This window comes from Trachurus trachurus (genome assembly GCF_905171665.1).
Source record: "Trachurus trachurus genome assembly, chromosome: 11".
Lineage (NCBI taxonomy): Eukaryota > Metazoa > Chordata > Actinopteri > Carangiformes > Carangidae > Trachurus > Trachurus trachurus.
The window spans coordinates 1,723,395-1,751,131 of record NC_139904.1 but is presented as its reverse complement, the minus strand read 5'-3'; the positions used below and the strand labels follow the sequence as shown (position 1 = coordinate 1,751,131).

General features: G+C 42.1%; 1 protein-coding gene across 1 annotated transcript; it reads right to left on the bottom strand.

The window, feature by feature from the left end:
* Positions 1–17: 17 nt before the first annotated feature.
* On the bottom strand, positions 18–27,000 carry rnf19b (ring finger protein 19B). The gene is made up of 8 exons (XM_083982141.1): positions 25,959–27,000; positions 13,637–13,836; positions 9,102–9,246; positions 7,387–7,549; positions 3,741–3,996; positions 1,939–2,128; positions 1,190–1,324; positions 18–477 (listed from the first exon to the last, which is right to left on the bottom strand). Exons 1-8 carry the CDS (start codon positions 26,717–26,719, stop codon positions 36–38), a joined length of 2,292 nt encoding a protein of 763 aa, XP_083838267.1. The 5' UTR covers positions 26,720–27,000; the 3' UTR covers positions 18–35.
* Between the last annotated feature and the right edge of the window lie 737 nt (positions 27,001–27,737).

Here is a 27,737-nt window from a genome sequence, read left to right as displayed (position 1 = left end):
TTGGTTGGTTGGTTGGTTCAGTTGTTGTGCGATCCTCAGACGTAGAGGATGAGGCTGCTGTCTGCGGGGCAGTGAAGGCCTTGGGTGGAGGGGGAGGGGGGGTTGAGGGCTCTGCAGGGGGGGGGCTGCGGCTGCGGTTGCCCTTGGCGACAGCTCTTGGGCCGCGGCGAGTCGCAGTCGTCCGACGTGAGCTCTGCGATGTCGTCCGACTGCGTGTCCGACATCTCCAGGTCGCTGCGGATGCTCTCGGGCTGCGCCAGCGTCACGTCCCTCAGCCCCTCGCCCATCGACGCCCCCGGCGACAGGGCGCCGCCGCGCCGCGAGCTGCAGTCCTGAGGCTCCTCCCCTCCCGAGGCGGTCGCCATGGCAGCGGAGCCCTGCGGAGGCGGCGGCGGGGTCAGGTCCTCCTCGCTGGTCAGGCAGAGGTGGCTCGGTTTGGTCTCGATGTCCACCTGGATCTCCAGGTTGGTGCACTCCCTGCAGAGACAGAGACAGAGACCAAGAATATTTGTCTTATTTCTAGTCAAAACAAATCAATTTTTTTTACTTTACTTTACTTTCAAGCAGATTTTCACTTGGAATAAGTAGAAAAATCTGATAGTGGAGCAAGTTTTTCTTTCTTATTACAAGCACAAAAAACTTACTTTCACTGGCAGATTTTCAGTGACCTTTGACATGCTGAGTCATATTCATTCTAATTAAACTGAATTTTTGTAAAAACAATAAAAAAAGTTTTGAGTTTTATCAAAACATTAAAACAAAACAAAACATGGAGATTTAAAATGTAACATGTTTCCAAAAATCTGCTGGAAAACTGAGATTTTTGTTTTCATTAAAATTGAAATTCACTATTTTTCCCCTCTTGATTTCCTGTAACAATGTTTGTTTTACATTTAGGTTGTTTATTATTTGCTTGTAAAATAGATTGACTAAATACAGTATCTTGTAACAAGTTCTTTTTCTTTTTAAAAAAAGGTTCAAAGTTTTGTTTTATTTCTCTCAAAATAGTTCCAAATTGGTTTATATACAACTGCCCTAACTGATTTAATGGTTTCTTTGAAATATACTGATTTCACTGATTTTATATTTTTGATGTTTTTGTAAAATACTCACACAGTCACAAAGCTCTTAAAAAATACAGATCATTATAATTGTTGTCATTATTATTACTATTACTAAGGAGACTGACCTGTCAGGTAGTGTGTAGGAGGAGATGATGGACCCGGCCATCCCTCTGGTGCTGGCGCAGTCGCTTCCTGCTCCCAGGCTGCCGGTCTCTCTCTGGGCCGACTCTTTAGCCAGCTCCCCCGCCTGGACCTCCAGCCTGAACACACACACACACACACACACTTCTGTCAGCAGCTGTAGCTGGGTTTCCATCACAGGTTTTCACGAAATAAAATTTCGAAAAAGTACAGTTGCTATTTGCATGTGTTTCCAGGTGTTTTTTGTGAATGAGCCGTAGTTCTGGTGAAGCCTAAAGGTCTCGCGACTGAAACGCCTCAGTTTTATTAAAATAACCCAGTTGGGTGGAAACGGTACAAAGTGTGTCACCTACAACCTCTTGTGAATGAAGGACAGACTTTTTTACAGCGACGTCCCTCTCATACTTCTCATAAAATCACCCGTGAGACTCAATTTTAAGGAAGATGGATGTTCAAAACATTTTGCATTTAATGATTTAGCAGCAACTGTGACGGGAAAACAGATGGAGGAGAGGGAGAGCAAAGGAAAACTGGATCAGATCTAATAAGACCTGGAGTGACGTGTAAATGTGAAAAACGTGTTTCCATGACACTTTTGCGATACACGTTGATATCGACACATCTGTAAAAGCACCTCATAAGAGCGTAAAAATGTCTTGGAGATATCTGAGAGATTTCTAGGTGAAAAGGAAACACAGCTTGTGTAACTTCGGTCTGGACTGTGGTTCCTCACCGGCTGTACTTCCCGGTGCGTGAACCCAGCGCTCCTCCAGCCAGCGTGTTGAAGTGCGGCGTGTCCCCCAGCGCTCCGGGCGCCACCGACAGCCCCTCGCTGGGCGACGTGGTGCTGAGGCCGCTGACGGCCCCGTCCAGGCTGCTCTCCCCCAGGCTTGGAGACTTGAGGGCTCTCCAGGCGTCGGCCACTAGAGGACAGAGACAGAGACAGAGACATGATCGTTTCTGTACATGTATACGAACATAGGCTATGTGTATATGTGTGCATATGGAAATGAATGTATTATGATGACTCAAACTATGGACATATGTGAGTGAATGGATTAATGTATGTTTGAGGTTATGTGATGCTGATATGAATGTATATTTATGATTACAGTTAGTGTAGCGGTGTGGATGCATGTGAATGACGTTCAGCTTGCTGCATGTGCAGGATTGTCCAGTGGTCTGTTTACTCCACCAGTCTTTTAACTTCATGTTCTTTTTGTACTGTAGCTAAGTGTTTTTTATGTATGCAACATGTTCCCTGTCTCCGCGACAAATTTCTCCCTGGTGGACACCAATAAACTAACCTAACCTAATCAACACGTCTTCACCTGAGTCACACACCAGAGTTCAACTTTTCCAGGACATTTTCAGCTGCTACAGTATGACGGACATCACGCCAACACATCCTCCATCCCTCCCATTCATGCTTTGGAGAAGTCTTTTCCACAGTTGTAGCTTATCTTTTACATTCCCACATGGAAAGAACCTATAGTAGGGCTGGGACGATATGCTTTTCTCCCGATTCGATTCTTCTACGATTTTTTGGATGGCGATTCGATTTAAATTGCGATTCTGTGATATTGCGGATTCTCTAGATTTTTAGTCTTTAGCATTTTTAACATTTATCTGCACACAAATACTGTAGGAGCCTATAAATTAACATACTCCATTATGAAGTGAACTTAAACCCTTTTCAAAACCTGGACTCTCTGTATGTAAAAAAGGCGAACAAATGCACATTCCACAATATTTTTAAAAAATAAAAATAAAAAAACATTAAAAAAAAAAAATCCATTTAAAAATCATCCAAGATGATATCGCGATATTTATGTGAATCGATTTTTTCTCCCACCGCTAACCTATAGGTTTTAATATATACGCATGTATGCAGCATATATGCACAGATAAACTGCATATAGGTTTCATATATGCAGTTTATCTGTGCATATATGCTGCATACAGTATATGGTGCATATATACGCATATATGCACCATATATATATATATATATATAGCATAATGCGTATACGAAAACGGCAAATTTTATGTATGTCACATATATTCAAACCTATATTAAAACCTATAGGTTCTTTCTATGTGGGTTTAACCAGTTTGTTTCTATGTTTATTCCTCTCTCTCATTCTCTCTCCCAGATTTAAAGACGTGCAGTCTGTGGCTCCAACTTATCTATGACATAAATATCTTACATGCTTAGAAATTAAGACAATTTTATCATAGAACAATGCAAAAACATGTTGTTTTTGTTTTTAAACCACACCTACAACAATTCTCTGTCTCTATCTATCTGTCCTTCATCAGAGAAGACGACAGGTCCAATACTAGAAACACTCATCAACTCCATGTTGATAGTTTTCTCTCTAGGATTGGGAAAAAAATCTTTGGTTGTGTCTGAAAAAGTCAAACTGAGATCTGGCAGCTGCTGTCATGATGTGATAAATCATTTTCCAGGACGACTCAAAGCTTTTCTAGGACATTTGACAATGTGTGACATGTGTTTTCCATCGTCCTCACCTGTGATTGGTCCGTCGTCCTCATCGAAGTCGATCCGTACGCCTCGGCCCTTCCCTCGGCTCACGCCACAGCCGCCGCCTCGGCACAGAGAGATGGGCACCACGCCGTAGACGTAGGCCAGCATGATGGGAACGCCGATACCCACGCTGACGGCTGCGATGACGGGCGCCGTGATGATGGACAGGGCCACGCCCCCCGTGATGGCGAGGTTCCTTCTGTGGCGAGACGTCTTCTTCAGCTCGTAGTGGGCGTGGATCTGCAGCACAGAGACAGAGACACAGAGACAGTTTACAGTTTTTCTCAATTGCTAAAACACTAAACCCTGATGTCTGAACCCACTGATTGAATCAGTCTCTTTTGGCAAAACCATCAGCACTTTTCACCTGTTTAGACTCAACTTACCAACACGTTTTCACTGTGATGCAGCTGTGTTGCATAATGCTGAGCACAGGAGGCAAAAGTCAAACACAAGTAAAGCACAAGTTTCAACTCAAAATTGATCACACTTGTGTCCAATGATGTGAGGGAACATATAGGCTACTGTAAGCTAGTTCAGGATGAAGTCCTGTGGCCTGACCCACAGAGAAATGATGCTGTGGCTGAGTTGTGCACTTCTCATTTCTATATTTTTGTACTTTATTTTTACGTAGGCTTACTGTATACAAGTGCTAAATGCACAAGATTTCTGTTTGTCTTTGTACTGTACAAGTGCTACGTGTAAAATGCACAGGATTTCTGGTTTTTGTACTTTTTTTTATGTACAAGTGCTAAATGCACAGATTTTTTGTTTTGCAACATGCATTTAGCTTATAGTCTACTTGCCAAAAATGAGTACCCGGAAATGTTGAGTACCCCAAAGTTTTATGTTAGAAATAGATAGTATGGGTCCCCAGTATTCAGAAACTGCCGGATGCTAATTTATATATATTGGGCAATTAGCACAATTGACATACTTATCATAAATTAGCATAATTTCCTATATGGGCAATATTTCAGCAAAATTGACTTGGCTGATCTGGGCAATATTGGAGTGGTTTTAGGGGTTATTGATGATGCTGAATCCATTTCTGACATTTTCAAAATTCAAAATGGCTGTCTAAACCGGAAGGGACCAGATTGAAATCCATCAAAATCGGCCCACTGGCGGTTTAAATCTGGTCACTACCGGTTTAGACAGCCATTTTGAATTTTGAAAATGTCAGAAATGGATTCAGCATCATCAATAACCCCTAAAACCACTCCAATATTGCCCAGATCAGCCAAGTCAATTTTGTTGAAATATTGCCCATATAGGAAATTATGCTAATTTATGCTAATTATGTCAATTGTGCTAATTGCCCAATATATATAAGTTAGCATCCGGCAGTTTCTGAATACTGGGGACCCATACTATATATTTCTAACATAAAACTTTGGGGTACTCAACATTTCCGGGTTCACAATGGGGCCCTATGGGCTGGCAAGTAGACTATTACAGTTGTGGGCGATAAACATTTATTTCTACAGCTTCATGTGCTGAGCATTGTGTTTTCTATTCGTCTATGTAGTGTTTAGTGGCTGCTCAGAAGTGGTTTTAATTTTGATTGACTCGGGGCACGATTTGACAACATAGTTCAGTTTTGGGCACAGATTGAACTGTTTTGAGGTGAAAGTTTGGTTTTGCAAGAAGAGTCTGAGGTTTTGTCAATGTAGCTTGAAAATTGGGGGTTGTGTTCACAGTTTAGAGAAAATGAGAGAAGCTTTCGAGAAATGTGTCTTAGCAATCGAGAAAAACTGTACAGTAATGTTTCCTCTAATGCTTCACACTTCAGCTGCAGCTCCGCCTCCGTCCACCAGAGGGCGCCACAGTCCTTCAAACACGCCACTTCCTATTCCTGCCTCTTATGGTGAGTTATTACAGTGTAAGTCTCTTTTTTCTTTTGTTTTGTCAACACAACAACTGCAAACACACAACAACACTCGGACAAAAGAGAAAGTGAACATCAGCAGGTTTTAGAAAGTGCAGCTCATCAAACCGCTGCGGAAATAATTTATCATTTTAGACTCATTTCACAAACAAAAGACTCACTGACGCAGGAGTTTTCTAAAACTCCTCAGTTCTCACTCTCTTTTACTTCTTGTAAATATGAATATTAATATATTTCTATATAAAATTAAAAGTAAAACACGCTTTAATGTAATTATTTAACACATTTAAGGTGATTGAATATCTTCAAAGCTTTATATCTCAGTAGTTTCAGAACTTGTGCATGTGTGAATGATCCTAACTTCAAGATAAGAGTTGTGTGATGATGATGATGGTGTGTGATTGTCAGTGTGTGATGGGAAACTGGTCTGTGGTCGTCATAGGAACTGAAACCACTTCGTAATTTCAAGAAAAACTTTCAACTTTGTCTTAACGTGACGTCAAAACGAAGACGAACCAAAAAAAGAACAGAAGAGACAGAGAAAAGCTCGTTGTTTCTGCAATGTTGTGAATTCCAGGTAATTATCACAGGAAGGTTGTAAAAGAAACAGTGTGTGTGTGTGTGTGTGTGTGTGTGTGTGTGTGTGTGTGTGTGTGTGTGTGTGTGTGTGTGTGTGTGTGTGTGTGATGTTTATGGTTTTTGTTCTAAAGATTGTGAACTCATAAATTTCCGGTTTCATAACGGATGTGAACCGTCTCATGTAGATTTCAGTTTCATTTTCCTTCCAACAACGTCTCAAACTCCTTTTCAGGATTTACTGAAAATTAGATTTAGATTTGCTCTGACTTTCCTCAAAAGATAATTTTAATGATCATATTATATAGTTATATTAAGATAGATACAATAACAGATTTACATTATGCTGAACTTTATATAAATCTGTTTTTCTGATGTGACTGTACAGGACTTTGAGCCTGAACATTTTCATACATCTTGTTTTGTCCGGACATGAGCAGAAAACTCAAACATATTCAGTCTATTTAAAAAAAAAGACTTAAAAACAAGAAGAATCAAACAACTAACTAAGCTGATTAAAAAGAAGCGTTAAAGGGATAGTTCAACATTTTGGCAAATTGGCCCATTGCCATAATCCCTATAGTCATAGCAGTAGGTTCGTTACCTTTAATTGTCGGTGCAAGCTATTTTTAGAACGGCGGAGCAGAGCCGTGAGCTGCTCAGAGCTACGCTACGGAGGCTCATGATGGGATTTCTTGGTTTCCCTCATTGATGAAACTCATCAAATACACAATCCAACAACTCCACAACGCTCTGGTGGACAAGTTGTGAGCTGCACATTCACCACGCTATGAGATAATAACACAACGTTACCACACAGAGTTGTTGTAGAGGGAAATTCATGCAAAACCGCTGATGCACGTTGCCTTCAGGGACAGTTTTTCATCAACAGTCTCTGTATTTCCCTCTAAAACAACTCTGTGTGGTAACGTTGTGTTATTATCTCATAGCGTGGTGAATGTGCAGCTCACAAATTGTCCACCAGAGGGTTGTGGAGTTGTTGGATTGTGTATTTGATGAGTTTGCTACTGCTATGACTATAGGGATTATGGCAATGGGCCAATATGCCAAAATGTTGAACTATCCCTTTAACATCAAACTTTCGAGCTCTCGTTTATAATATTAATGCCACTGCAGGGCGTTGAGTTTCTGCTGCTTCTTACCTTGCGGCCGACGTACACCGGGATGCCGATGACCATGGCGGGGACGGCGATGCCGGCGATGAGGGTGATGCCGACCGGAGCGCCGATCAGAGTTCCCAGCTGCCACAAAATCTTCTTCTTCCTGCTCCAGGGCTTCTTCCCCCAGAAGGTGCAGCCGGACGGACTGATGGAGGGAAAAGAGAGAGAGAGAAGTTAAAGGGTTAATTTCACATTTATAGGTGTCTTATATTTATCTGTTCAACCTCCCACCTCATCACAGAGGTAAAGTAAATGTGGATGTCATCTGCATAACATCAACGTTTTCTATAATGTGAAACAGATGAGGTCCAAGAATTGACCTCTGGCTAAGCCCCGCCCCCTCCACTCACTGGGACAAACAGTCAACATTCGGTGACAGTTGCTATGGCAACAGCTGTCACAGTAGGAGACATTTCACAGGAGGTCAACTGATGATTTTTGGAGACAGAAAGATTAAATATCATCTCCAAGTCACTAAAACTTCACTTAGCTTTACTGCTATGGCTGTCGGTTGCCGCGAAACGCCGATATATAGCAACGGGCTAATTTCTGTTAGCCTGTCTATGGAGTTTTACATTATACGTTAGCATTAAGCTAGCGGACTTTATGCTTAGTTGTGATGCTGGCTAACATCTAAACATCTCTGACAATATGTTGCCTAAAATACGTTGTTGACTTAACTTAGAACAGATGTAGACATCCTTGTTAATTTTATCCACGTTCAGTTGGTGTTGTGGTCTACACTGCAAAAACTCAAAATCTTACCAAGAATATTTGTCTCATTTCTAGTCAAAATGTCATTTCTAGTCAAAACAAATCTCATTCTACTTAAAATAAGACTCATCACATTAAAAAGCAGCTTGTTTTTAGACACGTTTTACTTCTTTCAAGCTGATTTTCACTTGAAATAATCTGATAATGGAGCAAGTTTTTCTTTCTTATTACAAGCACAAAAAACTTGCTTTCATTGGCAGATTTTTCTACTTATTTCAAGTGAAAATGTGTTTGAAACAAGTGAAAATGATCTAAAAACAAGTTAATTTTTAGGTGATGAGTCTTATTTTAAGTGGAAAGAGATTAGTTTTGACCAGAAATAAGACATTTTGACAAGAAATAAGACAGATATTCTTGGTAAGATTTTGAGTTTTTGCAGTGTACCTCATAACTTTATCCAGAGCAGACACTTCTCTTGGTTGAGATGTGGCTTGGGTAAAGGTAAAAAAAAATCCACCCCGTCGCCCAGCCTCTCGGGATACCTAGTGTTGGAGTTGCATGTACCCATGGACACCGTTTGACCATTTAAACTTAAAATGTCAAGAAAAAACATATAAAAACGAACGAAAAGTGACTAACTGCAATGCATTTCAATGGACGTGGAAGCAGAGAATGTCCGAGTGTATGGGCTAGCTATGCGCACTGTGATTGGCTCATCGCGTTTGGGGGCGTGGCTTAGCCATAGGTCAATTGAGCCCTGAGAAACTCCACATTTAATAAATCATAATTTTCATAATCATCAGGTGAGAAAAAAAGCTGTTTCTATCCCGAGGACATGACTCGAACAAGACTCGAGCTGCAGCACTTCGGATCTAATAAAATCCAGAGCTGGAGTTCTGCCTGAACCTCCGGCTGCTGCAGCTCCAACGTTTTATTTTGGAGATTAAAGTAAAAGAGATAAAGTGTGTGAGATGTGTCTGAACCTGAGGTAGTGCAGGTCGGAGATCTCCTTCATGCAGAGCCAGCAGAACTCGCAGCCGCAGACGGCGCAGGTCATGTGATTGCAGCTGCCGTCGTTCATCTTGATGATGTAGGCGCCGCAGCGAGGACATGGCTTGATGTCGTCGGCTGCAGACGGAGAGGAGAGATGAGGAAAATTTGAGTTTTCAATTCAGACCCAACAACAAGAAAAGAAAGTGCATCTTTATGTTCATTTAGCATCTGGATAAAGTGATAACACCACACTGTGCAGAATCTACAGTCACATTACAGTCAGATTTAGTTAAATTAGCTTCAAAATAAATAAAATAAAACGCCTCAAGACTGAAAAAGAAAATGTGATAATAGTTTAAAGGGATAGTTCAACATTTTTGGCAAATTGGCCCATTTCCATAACCCCTATAGTCATAGCAGTGGGTTCGTTACCTTTAATTGTCGGTGCAAGCTATTTTTAGAACGGTGGAGCAGAGCCGTGAGCTGCTCAGAGCTACGCTACGGAGGCTCATTATGGGATTTCTTAATTGGTTTCCCTCATCAAACTCATCAAATACACAATCCAACAACTCCACAACGCTCTGGTGGACAAGTTGTGAGCTGCACATTCACCACGCTATGAGATAATAACAGTTGTTTTAGAGGGAAATACAGAGACTGCTTGATGAAAAACTGTCCCTGAAGGCAACGCGCATCAGCAGGTTTTGCATGAATTTACCTGCTATGACTATAGGGATTATAGCAATGAGCCAATTTGCCAAAATGTCGAACTATCCCTTTGAATGTAAGAAAAACTAAACTCTCCTACAACGGTTCCCTTCAGTTGTATTTTTCCTGTCCGGTTGGCAACAAAATCAAACCTCGTTAGAGTAATGGATTAAACAATTGCAGCACTTTGTCCTCTAATGCATTTAAAGGCAGAGAACGCCAAAAAAAAAAAAAAAGGAGAAAAAAAAGTCAGTTTAGTGTGTGTTTGAATTGTGGATGCTGGGAATGCTCTCTGCTCTTTAAAGGGCATTCTGGCCTTTTAACTTGAAGAGACTTGAAGTGGGCACTGTGTGTGTGTGTCTATGTGTGTGTGGGAGTAGTTGTTATTGCTTGTGTACTCTGTATTCTGCTGACACGACCCGACACACTCCTTCTCGTCTTCTCTTTCATCGTCATTTCTTTCTTTCTTTTTCTTTTTTCCCACTCCCTCATGGTCTCTGTCTCTGTCTCTGTAGATCTGTATCTAGTTGACTAAGCAACAGACAGACAGACAGACATGGAGGGAGCGGCCTGCATGGTGATATGAGTCAGTTTTTTGGGGTTTTTCTGGATGCTTGTCAGTTCCTCTGAATAGTTGGCAGACAGAGGAAGACTGGAAGTGGTGAATTAAGGAGAGATAAACGACTGGGGGACAGCTGGAGGGATTTATTTCATAGATTTTTTAATCAAAATGCGATTAAAAAGACACAAACGCGCATTTAACAGTGTTTGCACAGACAAGCTCTCAATATCTGTAGTGTGTTATGTTTGTAGAGATGATAAGACTACTGTCTGCTTTCCCCTGTTTCCCCGCCTTTGTGCTAAGCTAAGCTAAGCTAAGCTAACTAGATCCTGGCTGTAGCCATGTAGTCATGATGGTGGGAGCGATCAAATATACAACAACTATTCTTATAGGCTACTTGCATATATTTACGGATTCTTACGTGTGGTGTGTCATGTCTTGTGCTGTATGTATGTCTGCATCTAGTATTGTATCTATGTGTTGTGACTATTAGCTGTTGTGTTTTTGTTTTGTCTTTTCCTTGATGGACTCAGAAGAATAGACGATTTTGACTTAATGTTTGGACTCAGGAAGCTAATGTGCTGGTGCTAATGGAGATCCAATAAATGAAATAAACTATTCATTCATTAAAAAAGCTGTGAATAATTAAAAGTGACCCTTTTAAGAAATAACTTCATTTCATTTAACTTTAACCTAGAATCAGTTGTCTGATGTCACACAACAATCTGCGCAGAACCACATCGCAAACGGTAAAACATCGATCGATGACATATACAATATTCACTTACAGTTACAGATAAACCTATGGAACACAGTAAATTTGTGTTGTTATTTCTCTTCAATTTTAAATGATCTGTTTCATTATTTAAAAAAATAGTTTTTGTGTCCTTTGTAATGTTTTAATGCCTTTGCTACATGAAGCAGTTTGAAAGCAAAGTTTGTCCCGCTCCACCATGTTTCTGGTTATTCTGGCGTGGTGCGTCTCCAACGCTTTGACGTCGGAAATCTGAGTTTTGAAATGGGAGTTTCCGAGTTTCGAGTTGTCTCAAACGCACCATACATTAGGCTACTACAGCTGTTAATGCTAATGATAGCTTTAAAGCAAGAGGAAAAAGAGAGAATGGGGATGTATTTTTTTTTAAATACACACTCTTATTTTATTGCAGAGACCAAAACATATAATCTTAGAACACAAATGATTTCCTGAAACCTTATAGTCTTAAATAATGCTGTAAAAAAAGAGAAAAAATAACTTGTAGAGTCAAATCTTGCAAGTAATTTTTCCTAAATAAAAATAAATATAGGCTATCTGTTATTGGTGTAATCTGCACCTGCAGAGTTGAGCTGTTTTTATAGTTTTCTGGTAGCTGCCTTTTTAATTTAACAACTTAGATCGCTCAGTTAACTTCAGTCAAATTTAAACCAACACATCTTTCTATAAATCAGACCAAACTGAGAGTTTAGTCTGAGCCACTGAGCCACTGTGTCACGGTGACATTTGAAAGAGACAGGATGCACACACACACACACACACACACACACACACACACACACACACACACACACACACACACACACACACACACACACACACACACACAGTGCTGCTGCAGCGGTGGTGAAACTATCAAAGTGGAGAAGCTGTGATATAAATAGTGTCTCACGCTTGATTGAACGAGGCGCGGCGGTGGGAAGGGAGCGAGCGACGGCGGTGCAGCAGGTAGAACAGACTTTCACAGACTGAGACGATCGACATGTGATAGAGGCTGAGTGACACCCAGACGCACCGAGCGCTCAGACGTGTGAAATACAGTTTACAGGCCGGAAATGCTGCTGGGGGAGATTTTATCTGACTGTTTATGTCTGCACAGAGCGCACACACACACACACACACTTCCCCATACAGAATATAATACCGGATGTGACATGAAGGGCCCCATATCGAGGAAAATGTTGCCATATATGACAAATATATATTATATTATATTATTATATTATATTATATTATTTCTGTTCATATGATTTACTCATCATGAAATTGTAAGGAGTTATATGTCACATCTGTCAATATGTTACTGTTTATGTTTGTTATGGATATATGGGGACAGTCACAATGTTAATACTGTTATGCTGCCTTCATGTGCTATGGTAATTATGGTAAATACCAAAAGACGACTTGAAAAGTGCACATGAACACCCTCTCATGTGGTATTTTACACTGGGCAACTCGTAGAATTTTTTGATGCCCGAGTTGCCGAGATGAGAATAACCTTTGACCTTTTCAACATGGCGGCGAGCAACGCAAGATTCGTTAATGGTAAGCAAGGCAAGCCTTTAGAAAACAGTTAGCAGCTATTCACTTTATGTATGTGTGCATGTAGAGTAAAAACACTTTTAAAAAGCTAGCCAAACAGCCAGTGCTAAATCTCCATGAATATTAATATTTACCGTTTGAGTTTTGATAATTCATCTTCTTGCTGTAAGAGATTGACAGTATGTGTTTTTTTAATGTGTGTGCATGTGTTTCATAAATGGAAACTGAATGTATGTACATATAGAAAGGCTCAGTGTGTGCATGTGTGTGAGTGCTGTTCATTGCTCTTATTGTGTTGCACTGTTTCTATGAAAAGAAATGAAGTCTGACTGATTACCATCCAAGGACGTCTAGTTTATCTTTAGAAAACACCATAAATAGTACAGAAAACATATGCATACAGTAATTGCATGTTATCTATATATTAGGCTACACACAAATGAATAATACTAATATGTTAGATACATATATATGTCGAAGTGTGTACATATTTATATGGTATGGACATATGTCAGTATATGAAAATCGTCAAATTTCTAATTTCTTATAATCATTACAGGACATATGTGTTTTTAATGTGTGCATATGTTTCATAAATGGAAAATTTAACGTATGTATACATAGAAAGGCTCAGTGTGTGTGTGTGTGTGTGTGTGTGTTCTTGTACATGCTACGTTGTGAGGACCGGAACGAGTTTTTAACCAACAGACTGAGGACATTTTTGGGCGGTCCTCACTTTTTCCAAGGGCTGTTTGAGGGTTAAGACGTTAGATTATAATTAGGTTTAAATGAGGTTTAGAGTGATGGTTAAGTTTAGGCATTTGTTTTGGATGGTTAAGGTTAGGGTAAGGGGCTAGGGAATACATTATGTCAATGACATGTCCTCACAAAGATAGATTTACAAGGATGTGTGTGTGTGTGTGTGTTTTGCAGGTGCTCACCGGGCCCCTGCTCCTGGGTGTAGCTGGGCGAGTGGTTGCTGTGCGTGTGCAGCGACTGCGCCCTCTGCTGCCGGGCCGAGTCGCAGGTCTGGTTGGGGTGCCAGGCCTGTTTGCAGTGGTAGCAGAACTCGGCGCCGCAGCCGTCTCTGCGACACACCAGCCGGGGACAGCTGGCACAGCCCGAGGCGATGACGGCAAACCTGAGTGGAGGTGACAGTCGGGTGGGGAGAAGAGAGAGTTGAGTGAAGAGGAGGCTGAAGAAGAGTCGGTCCTGCAGTAAATTAAAAGCTTGAACCAAACATACAGTATCTGTGAAATATGAAAGTGCTGTAGGTGTCGCGCTGATTGCAAACTGGCTGTTCCATATTTCTGAGTGTGAACGCCCACATTTCTAAACTGTGGGCAGCTGCATCAATGTGATGCTACATTACCTGCACAGCATGAACACTGAGGCAAAGTAATAACCTGTTTTATTTTTCTTCTTGTCTGAGATGCATCATTTCTGCTCTTAGACAGAGGCCTGAGCATGAGAAAAAATAAGACATAAAGTGTTTAAAATGAGTCTGTCGTGCAGTATAAACTGTCTGCTCGTCTCGGCACTTCTCTAAAACCACATTAAAACGACACTAGGTGAAAACTCGTCGATCCCAAACCGCCGTGTTTGGCAACAGACATGTGTTGCATAACCGAGATGTGACTTCTTTTGCAATCCTGCGAACTCGAGCAGCAGCGAAGGCTCCAACATGGCCGCTAATAGGAACATGACGCAGCCCCGAGAGCCCGAGAGCAGCTCTGATCAATGGAGCAATCACTTAGTAACAAGACCGAGAGCGGAGTGAAGAGACAGGACGAGGTCAATCAATATGGATTTCAGAGGAAGAGAGAGAGGAAGAGGAGCAGGATGAAGATGCAGCTGTGACGCAGTGATGATGAAGTTCATTTTTTTCTGCTTTTATTCTATGATTATATTGCCATTAGTTTTATTTATATATATATATATATCCTTTATGTTTTCATATTTCTTTGCAGTTTACTCAGTGTGTGCATGTGTCTGAGTGCTGTTTATTGCTCTTATTGTGTTCCACTTCTGTTTCTATGAAAAGTGATTACCATCGAAGGACGTCTGGTTTATCTTTAGAAAACACCATAAATAGTGCAGAAAAACAGCAAAACAATCACTTGGAATTCATTTTCCACCAGATTTTATCCTATTTCCTTGTGTTTTTAAGAGACACTCTGCTCACACACAAACACAACAGTATGGGGGTAAAGACTAAAAACATGAAAAAACAGACATCTTAAAGGGATAGTAGCATTTTTTTTAAAGTGGGGTTGTATGATCTACAAATAGCCCCTAAGTACTTTAATTGCAGTAGAAGACTCTCTGCACTCCTCCCGTTAGCAACGCCAGCCCATAATAGCCCTGTCCAGAGATTTACAACATACAGTGTTGTGAACAGACCCAAAGAAACGGCCTATTTTCACGGCCTAAAAGAGGTTTCACCTGAAAAAAAAATACACAGTTCCATTGTTCACTATAATATAATTTTTTCCAGCCCTTCAAAGTGCAGGAAAAACACAGTTTTTATTTGGACCTAACCAACTGCTGATCGGCGGGCGCTAACCCTGGGCGGAGGGATACGTGAGTTGGTTAGGTCCAAATAAAAACTGTGTTTTTTCTTCTAATTATATTATAGCGAACAATGGAACTGTGTATTTTTTTTCACATAAAACCTCTTTTAGGCCGTGAAAATAGGCCGTTTCTTTGGGTCTGTTCACAACACTGTATGTTGTAAATCTCTGGGCAGGGCTATTATGGGCTGGCGTTGCTAACGGGAGGAGTGCAGAGAGTCTTCTACTGCAATTAAAGTACTTAGGGGCTATTTGTAGATCATACAACCCCACTTTAAAAAAATGATACTATCCCTTTAACTTGACTAACTAAAAGCACACACTAAGACTAAGTTCACTGAGTTAATGCTGCACATTTTGAAAGCAGATTCTGGTGAAACTGGCAGAAGGAGACGAAGCGTTTTCACTTCGGAACAATAAAAAACTAGAGAAAGGGAGACAAACTGAGATGTGAGAGGCTGTCAGTCACTGGAGGATTCACAAAGGAACCTGTCATGCAATATTGTGGTGGAGCTGAGTGGGAGAAAACATGTTGGAGGAAAGATAAAATAAAAGACAGACAGGGATTTTAACTTTACTCTGCTCTGACCAAACAAAGCTGCTGCCAGTTTTCCAGGTTTAGAAAGAGAAAGACGAGAGTATGTGGACGACGTGATAACACGACAAACTTGTAATTGTTTTGGCGTGAGTCCAACATGGCCGCTCCAACAACACGTCTCTCATTATCACCGACACCAACAACAACTGTGACACTGACAGGCCTCAGTCCTCAGAACGGACACATTCATGGATGTCAGAGGAGACAAAAGAGCTTGTTCACTCTTGACAAGACAAGACGAGACACGATGTGGCATCGGGCCGTCCTCTGTGAGGGCTCAGACTTCACTTCTGTCTCCACATGTTCATCTGTGAGACGTTACACAACGGGATGCAAAGGTCAAACGGTCACTAAAATGTCGCCGAACACTTAGATAACCACATAAACCCTTCAGTTCTCTAGTGAGTGGAACAAAAACACAGAGATGCCAGTTTCGCTGTTTTTCCTGCAGCATCAGCTTCTCTGGAAGCTCGGCTAAACAGAAACAGAGCAGCCGACTGTCAGATGAGTAATGAACAAGACGGGCGGACGCTTTGTTAACTGTTACTTCTCTGCCTCCAAACTCGCTCTGACCTCTGAGCTAAACACTTTTAAATCATCCCTATTGGGACTTCTTGTTTTTGCAGAACAGAAACAAAAAGTGTTTAACAAAGAAATGTAACAGAAAGAGAGAGGTAAGGGAAAGAGACATGATAAACATTTCTATATTATAACATATTTCTGCTTTATTGTGAATCGTTTTTATCTTTGTTCATATTTCATCTTTCTTGGAAAATCAGACGAACTCCACGAACCCCCAGCTCACAATCCAAGATGGCCGCTCTGTGCGTCAACAGTGAATAAAACCTGAACATGACACTGTTTATCAATCACTATAGTGTCATTACATTAGTCATAGTGACTTTGTTGTGCAGCTTCTGCCTGAAGACATGTTGCTGCGTTGCTTTCAAACATAAACTATCACGTAGTGTGTTGTTATCGGCTGGGATTAGCTCACAATGCTAACAACAACAATAGCTAATGGTGCCGTCCATTCACCTTGGAGGTCGGAGCTCCAGTGCTTTTCAGAAGGAAAACAAAAGAACGAAACGAAAATATAATGATTTCATACTTGTAAATGTTGATATCAATGCAAACAATTTATAACGTTTTTAAAAAGCCGTACAAGCTTACAACAAAACCACCTGACAGGCATCAAAACAAACTAGGCTATTAGCCGTTAGCCACTGCTGACTATTTTGTAGCAATACTAGCTTGATAACAACACTCTGGGTGGTTTTTACTCAGACAAACAGCAATGGAAAATGAACAGGCATAAGAATTTACCAGTTCTATGTAATCGCCTGACTTTCATGTGAAACTATTACCAAAGAAATAGCCTAAAATAAACAGTTAAATTACTGAGTCTTATGTCAGGGGCTGGTGAGATTCGTCTGACTTTCTGAGTGAGAGATCTGACTTCAAGATTACAGGGCGTTCAAGATCAAAAATCCAACTCGGAGCTTGGAAATTCTGACTTCTGAGTGCAACAGGAACGCACCGTAACTTAAGAGTTGATTTTCCAGATTGTTATCAACTCAACTGTAACACAGTTGAATCGGATGTGACAAATTCCAACTTCAATGGGTAAGTGAACCACAACAATAGTCTTTACTAAAATGTAAACAGGTTTTATAAACAGGAAATTAGCTGTTATGTTTATTTCAACATGGACGTCTATGGCAGGGGTTCTCAACTAGTCTCACTCTGGGCTCCACATTTTCCCATGGTCATTAAGTCGTGACCCACTTTTATAGAATTCAATTTTTTAAAGCCTTTAAAAACTCATTTAGCTCTTTATTGAGCAAAGTGCATTTCAGAGCACATGAATGAAACTGAGCAGGACCATGACAACTGCATGTACGGAAGTGAATAAAAAAATATCAAACTGCACAAAATGGAGACCAACAAAACGATATATTTGACTTCTAATGCATCTCTGCATTCAGAGCATGTTCACTAAAGTGAATAAATATCAAATTGCACAAAATAAAGACCCACAAAACGAAACAAGATTCACTGCATCAGGCCACATTAATAAGAAACTGATATCTTTGCATTCAGAGCAAATGGAGCAAATAATAAGAAAGTGAGGAGGAGCATCACAACTGCATGTGTTCACGTTACGCGTGCCTTTCAATAGAAGTTATTTTTCAAAATAAAAGACATGTCCAACATCAGATGTGCATTAATTATTTACTTTTTTGACCAGCTGTCCGCGACCCATCCAGAACGGGTCCGCGACCCACTTTTGGGTCCCGACCCACCAGTTGAGAACCACTGGTCTACGGGGACCAACTGACTCTAGTGGTCAGGAGAGGAACTGCAGCAGATGTCGACGCTGCACATTTATCTGACCTCTGATCTGACGCGGTCGACCTCAGACTTCAGTCTCATGTCGCTAATGACTAAAACAAAGCGGCGAACCCTCTCTACTCTGCCTCACGACCGGCGGACTTGAACGCACCACCACAACAACAACAACACAGAGTAGTAATTACATCTGATGCCTCCAAGATGAGAGAGAGAAGAGACAAACAGAGATGGACAGAGATAAGTCGAACGACGAGAGGAGGAGAGACACAGGGGAGGTGAAGAGGAGGCGAGAGATCAAGAGCCGAGATGTAAAACGCAAAATGCAACAAGACGAGAGAGAGGGATGAGAGGCGGAGGAGTGTTATGAGTGCTGACACGCTGTGTGTTGAGAGGAAACGTGCACAGACAGTTCTGTCGGCGTTCGGCTCCACTGAGAGCCACCTGGGAGACCACACACACACACACACACACACACACACACACACACACACACGCACACACACACACACACAGCAGGATGAACTGAACATGCATCACGTCAAAAACAACGACGACAGAAGCTCAAAATTAGGAACAGTGACACACACACACGCAGTCCGGTGAGTATGTATGTATTGATCTGTTTAATTAAGTCGCAACTCCTGTTACCCCTGGCAACGCTCCCTCTATGCCGCATCGATAGTCGCCATAGCAACTGACAGCCAGAGGAGGAGGAGACGGGAGAGAGGCAGAGAGGGCCAGCTCTTTGTTCTCACTGGATGCTCTCGGCTCTGACGGTCGCACGAGTCTCCTGATTGGCTATCATCATCTACACACACTAATGAGGAAACAGGTGAATTGTTGTTGTTTTTTTTAACATTTTAAAGGGATAGTTCAACATTTTGGCAAATTGGCCCATTGCCATAATCCCTATAGTCATAGCAGTAGGTTCGTTACCTTTAATTGTCGGTGCAAGCTATTTTTAGAACGGCGGAGCAGAGCTGTGAGCTGTAGCCTACAGTATTTCCACATTTCCCTCATCAAACTCATCAAATACATAATCCAACAACTCCACAACGCTCTGGTGGACAAGTTGTGACCTGCACATTCACCACGCTATGAGATAATAACACAACGTTACCACACATAGTTGTTGTAGAGGGAAATTCATGCAAAACCAGCCGATGCGCGTTGCCTTCAGGGACAGTTTTTCATCAAGCAGTCTCTGAATTTCCCTCTAAAACAACTCTGTGTGGTAACGTTGTGTTATTATCTCATAGCGTGGTGAATGTGCAGGTCACAACTTGTCCACCAGAGCGTTGTGGAGTTGTTGGATTGTGTATTTGATGAGTTTGATGAGTTTGAAACCAAGAAATCCCATAATGAGCCTCCGTAGCGTAGCTCTGAGCAGCTCACGGCTCTGCTCCGCCGTTCTAAAAACAGCTTGCACCGACAATTAAAGGTAACAAACCTACTGCTATGACTATAGGGATTATGGCAATGGGAACAATTTGCCAAAGTGTTGAACTATCCCATTCCCTTTATGGTTTAGTTTGAGGAGTTGTTCTGTGTTTTCTGTTTTCCGAACAGACTTTGAAAGCAGCGTTCACTTCACATGACACTGACTCATCATCAGTTTCCTTGTTTACACCTCCAGCCTTTATGGAGCAAAGATAAGTTATTATCACGGTTGTTATACTTAGAGGTGTGTCGCTGGTCACCTGCTCGATCTGGGGACTTTTTACTGTAATCTAAACTAACGTGACCTAGTTCCTCCAGTGAAACATTAACGATGAGCAGGAAACAACTCATATTTCACACATCTTTACACATACAGGATCGTCTCTCTGTTGTCTCTTCCATTGTCTCCACTCGTCTACATTCTCGTCTGTTGAGTGTCGCTCAGAAAGATAAGATGAAAAAAAGAAAAAAACAGGTCGCATTTACATAACTTTCCCACAAGTGGGTTGAGATGCAAAACACACACACACACACACACACACACACATTGCGTTTGTGTCCACTCTCACCTATAAACACTCCCTCTGTGATGATGACACTCAGGAAATTCACACTTATTCACTGTTTCTGTTGAAGCCTCCTCTCCACTGACGGTAGAGAGAGAGTGTGTGTGTGTGTGTGTGTGTGTGTGTGTGTGTGTGTGTGTGTGTGTGTGTGTGTGTGTGTGTGTGTGTGTGTGTGTGTGTGTGTGTGTGTGTGTGTGTGTGTGTGTGTGTGTGTGTTAACAGAGCTGCTTCTCCAGTCCCGGCTGTCTGAGGTGAATAATAATTTGGATTTAGTCAACTTATCTGATTTAGAGCGGTGTGTGTGTGTGTGTGTGTGTGTGTGTGTGGGTGTGTGTGTGTGACTCAGTGCTGGCGTCACACACACAGATGTAGGTCAGTGTGGTCGACTTCTCCTCCTCTGACACTTTGGTTTTGGGTTTTTCTTTTTAACTCTTTTTGTGATCAGGAACTTTTGTTGACTAATACTATAAATGCTCTGTGGGAAAAACCTCAAATCTTTACTTTAGTGAAATAAATACCTTACTAACAAACCAAAACCAAACATAATGATACTGTCGGTATGTATCTACGATTATTATTACTAACACTTGTGTGTGTTCACGCGGTAACACGAGAAGGAAGTGTAAGAACAGAGATGAACGTCGTGGAGTGTTACTCACAGAGTCGCAGTCTGACACAGCAGACGGAGTGAAAACACTCAGACTGATTAAACTAAACACAGTGAGAGTCAAGTTCCTCAGAAACACCGAGGTCACACCAGTTCACTCTGCTGCTGCAGCAGCCGCCGCCACCGGCATCAAACCTCTTATTAATACTAACGATCTGGAATCAGTACCGATATACACTGCAAAAAAAAATCAATTGTCACCGCAATAAAACGGATGAAGAGTGAAACACACAGAGGTCGACACAGGTCACCCAGAAAAACACTCAGCAGAGAATTCAGTGCATTTATACTGATTTTGTGACTTATAACATGTAATTTGGTGAAATTATAAAAATCAAAATGTCAATGCACTGCAGTAAACTTTGGGAAAATGTCACTAGCATCAATAGAAATCGTTAGAAACAGGTGAAAAGCCTCTAATGAATAAGTCTCCACTTCGTTTTCCTACAGATCAAACCACAAACTGAATGAAAAACAACACTGACATTATTCCTGAGTGGATAAACCAACGACAGGACGTTATTTCTACACAGTTTGGAGTTCAGCTGCAAAGTCTGAAGACACAAAAAACATTGGTTCTTATCACTGAGACTGAGACGACTGACTCTTCATCTGTCTGTACCTTGTGTTTAATAGATCAGAAATGTATAAATAGTGTTTGGTCAGTGCCAGAATTACACATGCATGAAAGAAAACGTTTTAAAGGCTTTAAACTCCTCCTACTGTCTCCAGGTCAGAGCCAATCAGAGGCAACTCTCCTCCGGCGCCACATCTAGCATCTTTCTTAGCAGCAGAAGTGTTGTTTGGGTGTTCAGTTTTTATTTATGTTTTTATTCTCCCACATCTTTCTTGAGTCAGATAACAAAACCCAACAAACACGAGCAACTACAAATTCATCTGGGCCAGATTTCCACTAGCAAGTAACAAGTTATGTTTATGTTTATTCACTGTTTCCCTTTAAAACCTGGTCACAATTGACCCGGGCACAAAAAAGCAGTAACCCTTTAATTTACAGGCTGCTAATTACGTGATAAGGTCAAGAAATAACAATGAAAGCAGAAGTAAGGTGAATGTTTGTGTTAATATAAGTCTTAAATAGTTGTATCTTCAGACAGCAATCACTTCTATAGAGTGTTTGGTCTGAAACACGGGTCTGTCAGTCCCTCTGCTCTGCTCTGAGCCCAGGAGAAAACTTTCCTTGTATCCTACAACCTTTATCCAATGAGGAGAGAGAACGGCATAAAGGGGCAGTCCTCTCTGTGTGTGCAGCCAAGGGATGCGCGTCAATGTGGTGACGTAGGGACGAGGACGGGGACTGCTAACTCCATCTGCTGACAGGAAGTTAGCCAAAACCACCGGATCGCTTACTGAAGCTTTAATTGCATAGTAATGTCATGTTTTTTATAAAGGCAAAAGATTACACATGCTTTTCATGCTTTTTGGGAATTTTTTGGGAAAGGCCAGAATTTTCCTTGCAATTGACCTTTCTGGGCTACTTCCAGTCATTAATTCGTTAATTCTTGGCACATTACTATGAAACTGACCGTTATTTCTGGGCTATTTCTAGACATTATGATGCATTTACTTGTTATTTCTTGACATTATCACATAATTAGCGGCCTGTAAATTAAAGGGTTACCAAAAAAGGCTGTAATTGAAATAAAAAATAAACATGTTGGTCATTATTTAAACTCAAGGATGGGAACTACTGTCTCTGCAGGACTAGGGGCCAGAGCTGGGGCCAATCGGAGGTTGGATCTGGGTCGCATGTGGCCCAGATCGGTCTGACGTAGATGGCGGTTTCTCTGCACGTGTATTCTGGCGTTGACCAAATACCATGTGTGTGTGTGTAAAAACATATTCGAACACAGGTAGCTACAGACCACACAGAGTCTGGGACCCCCCGCTGCGACTGCAACAGCTTCACTGTACAAAAACCACAGCAGCAAAATATTACTGAAAATCTGCATTGGTCCTTCCCACACACACACACACACACACACACACACACACACACACACACACACACACACACACACACACACACACACACACACACACACACACACACACACACACACACACACACACACACAGACACAAACACAATGAATCACACACTCGCAAACGCCTCTCATTTGTTCCAACAACCAGACGAGAGCTGAGAAACCTCCAAACCTCCAAACCGCAGCGAGAGGAGTTTCTAACTCCACTTCCTCCTCCACCTGCTCTCTGACTGGTTCACACCGGTTCTTTTACCCCTCGGTCATTCTGAGGCAACACCGCTCATCTGAAATCCCGGCAAGTACAGAGGAAAAAAAAAAAAGTTCCCCATTAAAAAGAAAAAAAAAGAAGAAAAAAAAAACCGTAAATGTGGGCCGAGCCCGAGCGAGGGATCAGATGATGTTGCGAAAGAGGAAGAGAAAAGGAGAGAAAAGACAAGTAGAGACAGAGGTTTCACTTCGCCCGGCCTCGTAATGAGGAGATAAACAGCTTGTTAGTCGACTGAGTGGAGGAAAAGTTTCCATCACTTCAGGAAACAGATGTTGAGACGCAGCTTTAATCTTAATGAGGCTCAGTTCAGTTCCTGAGAAACTTCCATAAAAATAAAACAGAAATTCCTGCACAGATAAAGAAAAAAACCCACTTCCAGCAACAAGTTACTGCTGCTGCTGCTTTTACTGAAACATGCATCAGAGATAATGAAAGATCTTTTTTAACGTTTCATCTCACTCACTGTTTAGTTTCTCTTTTGATTTTTTTTTTTTTTTCTCTTAACAACTGTTTGTTTGTTTTTTTTCTCGGCACCTTGACAAGACGACAACGAGGGGTGAATTCCCTCGGGTCTGTTTCACTTCTGGGATGAATCAGAGCAGCTTGTTGTCGTTTTTTAAAAAATCTGTGATCAGATAATTTCATCAGACGACAGAAACACGAAGGTGGAAACAGAAAAGATGAAAGATGCAACATAACAAACACGATCCTGTTTATTCCCACGAGGCCTGAACTGTCTCACCACCGATCAATCAATAACCGATGGTGTCAACCTTGTCAATATATTCACTGGTTTTTATTTCTTTAGGTGTTTGGAGCTGGAGTCTTTTCCATTTGTATTGACTAATAATCAATAGAATATAACTGAATGAACTGATTAGATCAATAGATGGGAATAACGGCGCTACTTTTTTCAGTAACGAGTAATCAAAAAAGTTACTGTTTCCCCCTTTATAACATATATATATATATGGTATATAAGATATAATATATATATGATGTGTTTGCATATTGTAATATAGTATGTATAGACATATACTATATGCAAAAACTCAACATCTTTCCAAGAATATTTGTCTTATTTCTTGTCAAAATGTCTCATTTCTAGTCAAAACTAATCTCTTTCCACTTAAAATAAGACTCATCACCTAAAAATTAACTAGTTTTTTGACAATTTTCACTTGTTTCAAACAAACTTTCACTTGAAATAAGTAGAAAAATCTGCCAGTGAAAGCAAGTTTTATGTGCTTGTAATAAGAAAGAAAAACTTGCTCCACTATCAGATTTTTCTACTTATTTCAAGTGAAAATCTGCTTGAAAGAAGTAAAAAGTGTCTAAAAACAAGCTGCTTTTTATGTGACTTGTTTTATTTTGAGTATAATTTGATTTGTTTTGACTAGAAATTACATTTTGACTAGAAATAAGACAGTGTTTTGCAGTATGTATGGGTGTAATATTGATTGGTATATGGTATATTATGTATAATATATAATGAAGAAAGGATAATGCACAAGGTTATATGATATAGTGTCTCAGAATGTGTAAATCAAGATGTAAGGAAGTGTAAAGCTCACTGTGCTTTTTGTTTTGTTTTGCTTTTATAGTGTTTCTGTTTTTGTGTTTTCTGAGTAGCTGCTGCAGCTAATGAGGATCTTAATAAACTAAACTAAACTGACAATAAAATGCGTCGCTACTTGACTCAACAAGTCCCGTCACAAAATAATAATAATACACCCGTTAAAGTTTAGCTACGTTACGTTACTGTATATACACACTTTTTTTTTTCAGTCAAACAACTTGTCAGAACTAAGCCGTTTATCTGGAACTAACCAACTCACTTAGTATCCCTCCGCACAGACAGACTCCGCGTGGTGTCTTACGTTTCCTGGAAATTAGCTATTTCATAACGTAGTAATTCAGTAACTAACTCTGTTACTTTTTGGGGAAAGTAACTAGTAACTAGCCTGACCATCCAGACTATCTCATTAACATGTCTAGTCTGTCAACGACCGGTAGACCTCGACTCAATCCAGGGGGCGGGATGAAGGCTGTCTTTCAAACTGCCTCTGCACCAATAGGGTAGCGCTACGACCAATCAGAGCAAAGAGCAGGATGACGTTAGCCTGACAAGCCAATTAAAATGTATGTCGTCATGGCGTTAAGCCGCCCAACGACTCTCTAAACAGATAGAGCGCTGTGATTGGTCAACACAAACGGTGTTGGAGACTCAAAAAGTTCTTATGGCTCGTTTCTAGACCCACCTACGGAGCAAAGAGATTTGCTGCCGCTAGGGCATAGATAGATTTATAGGCTACACCAATAGGGTAGCGCTACGACCAATCAGAGCAAAGAGCAGGATGACGTCGGTAGATTAAACTTTTCCCGTATCCCGTCGGCAAAACACCAAATACATCCTTCTTCTAAATGAACGACTTCAGAGCAGTTTCTTGCTCAACTTTTAGAGAAAATGACAAGTTTAATTCTTTCAAAGTTGATGCCAACGCCGATTCAAACGATTCCTTTGCCAAAGCCATCTATCTTCTTGTCATGTTTCTCACCGTCGCAAGTATGACGTCATGGCGTTAAGCCGCCCAACGACTCTCTAAACAGATAGAGCGCTGTGATTGGTCAACACAATCGGTGTTCCAGACTCAAAAAGTTCCTATGGCTCGTTTCTAGACCCACCTACGGAGCAAATAGATCTGCTGCTGCTAGGGGGCAGCTAGATTTATAGGCTAACTAGAAACTATAACTAATGACTTTTTTACGAGGAGAGGAGCAGTCTCTTACCCGCAGTCGGGCGCGGGGCACCAGCGGCAGTCGGGGTCGGCGGCGAGGCAGCGGCGCAGCAGGAACTCCTCGTACTTGTCCAGCAGCGCGGCGTCGTCCAGGATGTCGGCCACCTGGCGCGGCGCCAGGCGCTCGCTGCACTCGGGGCAGCTGAGCTGCACGCGGCTCTCCGTGATCTCGATGCGCAGGTACTGACGCAGGCAGCAGAGGCAGGAGCGGTGGCTGCAGCCGAGCAGCGCCGGCAGCTGCTCCGCCGGCTGCGACACCAGGCACAACGGGCACTCCAGCAGCTCGCACCCGGGCGACGCCGGGCGTGACGACACCGGCTGATTGGACGGGGAACCGGCGGCGGCGGCGTCGGTCGTGGCGTCGTTAGCGTCGTCCTCGGGCGTCGTAGCAGCAGCAGCGGCGGCGGTGGTGGTGGTGGTGGTGGTGGTTGTTGTGGGCGTAGTCGAGGCAGCGGCGTCGGGCGTTGAGCTCGGGGCTGAAGGCAGAAGCTGCTGCGTCGTCGTCGTCGTGTGCTGATGTTGTTGGTGATGATGCAGGTGGTGGGATAGCGGCGTTGCCACGGCGGCGACAGCAGCGACGGCGGCGGCTCCCTTGGGGCCCCTGGTGCCCCGGGTGCCCCCGCCGCCCCGCTTGCTGTGGAAAAGGCTGTGGAAGGAGATGCGGCCCTGGCGTTTGCCCGGCGCACGGCACTTAGGGTTGGGAACGCCGCTCACCGAGGAGTGAGGCGACTCCGAGTCCTTCTCCGATCCCATGTTTTATCCCAGAAGAGACAGACACACAACAACACAACACAACACAGGGACGGGTATTGTTATTGTCCCTTCTGATGTTTCACAGAGGGACAGTGAACTACACACACACAGACAGACACACACAGACACACAAAGGAGGATTTGTCCTGTTGTTGTTGTTGAGATCCAAAGTGAAATTAAAACGCTGTTCCGGCTTCTGGCAGAAAGAAACTTCAGTTGTCACGTTCCTTTAATGATAAAACTCAGTTATCAAGAGGAAAAACAAAGAGACTGAACTGTGAGCTGAAATCCTCCTCAGCTCCTCGAGTTTCTCTCAAACCTGTCGCCCCAAACGGTTCATCAGAGCAGAAGGAAACACTTCACCGTCATTTCGTCGTTTCATGTCTCAACCATAAAGGCAGAAGGACAATTTGCCCCCAAAAAAATGTTGAACTATCCCTTTAAAAAAAAGGAAAAGAAGAATAAGGAGAGTAAATCCTCAGTCTGATGTCGTCGTAGTAATAATCCCCTCGGTCGGTTTGGGATGTAATCGTCTCCAGCTGTGGTCAGAGCCTCTTCCTCTTCCTCCTCGTCCTCGTCCTCGTCCTCGCTGCTCTTCTTCTTCTACTACTTCTTCTTCTTGTTGAACGCCGGTCTCTCTTTTCTGTCAGGAAGGAGAAGGAGAAGAAGAAGAGAGCAGGAAGTCAACACAAAGAGCTCAGTACGACACACACACACACACACACACACACACACACACACACTCTCTCTCTCTTCCTGGGTTTTGATTTCATCGTTAACTCTTGAGGCTCTGAGCTGCTGCTGCTACACACACACACACACACACACACACACACACACACACACACACACACACACACACACACACATCCACCGGTTACATGTGTGACATCATCGACAGCCACCGACCAATCGTGTGGCTGTGTTTAAGGAAGGAGACCGGTCTCTGTCTCTCTCTCTCTCTCTGTGTGAGCTCTTCCTCCACTTCACACTGCGCTGCTGCTAGTGCCGTTGCCGT

Excerpts from the sequence above, each read along its gene's own strand:
- rnf19b (XM_083982141.1), bottom strand. The coding sequence starts at position 26,719 with ATGGGATCGGAGAAGGACTCGGAGTCGCCTCACTCCTCGGTGAGCGGC. Across the intron at positions 2,129-3,740 it reads GGACGACGGACCAATCACAG|TGGCCGACGCCTGGAGAGCC; the intron begins GTGAGGACGATG and ends TCTGTCCTCTAG. Across the intron at positions 478-1,189 it reads TCCTACACACTACCTGACAG|GGAGTGCACCAACCTGGAGA; the intron begins GTCAGTCTCCTT and ends CTGTCTCTGCAG.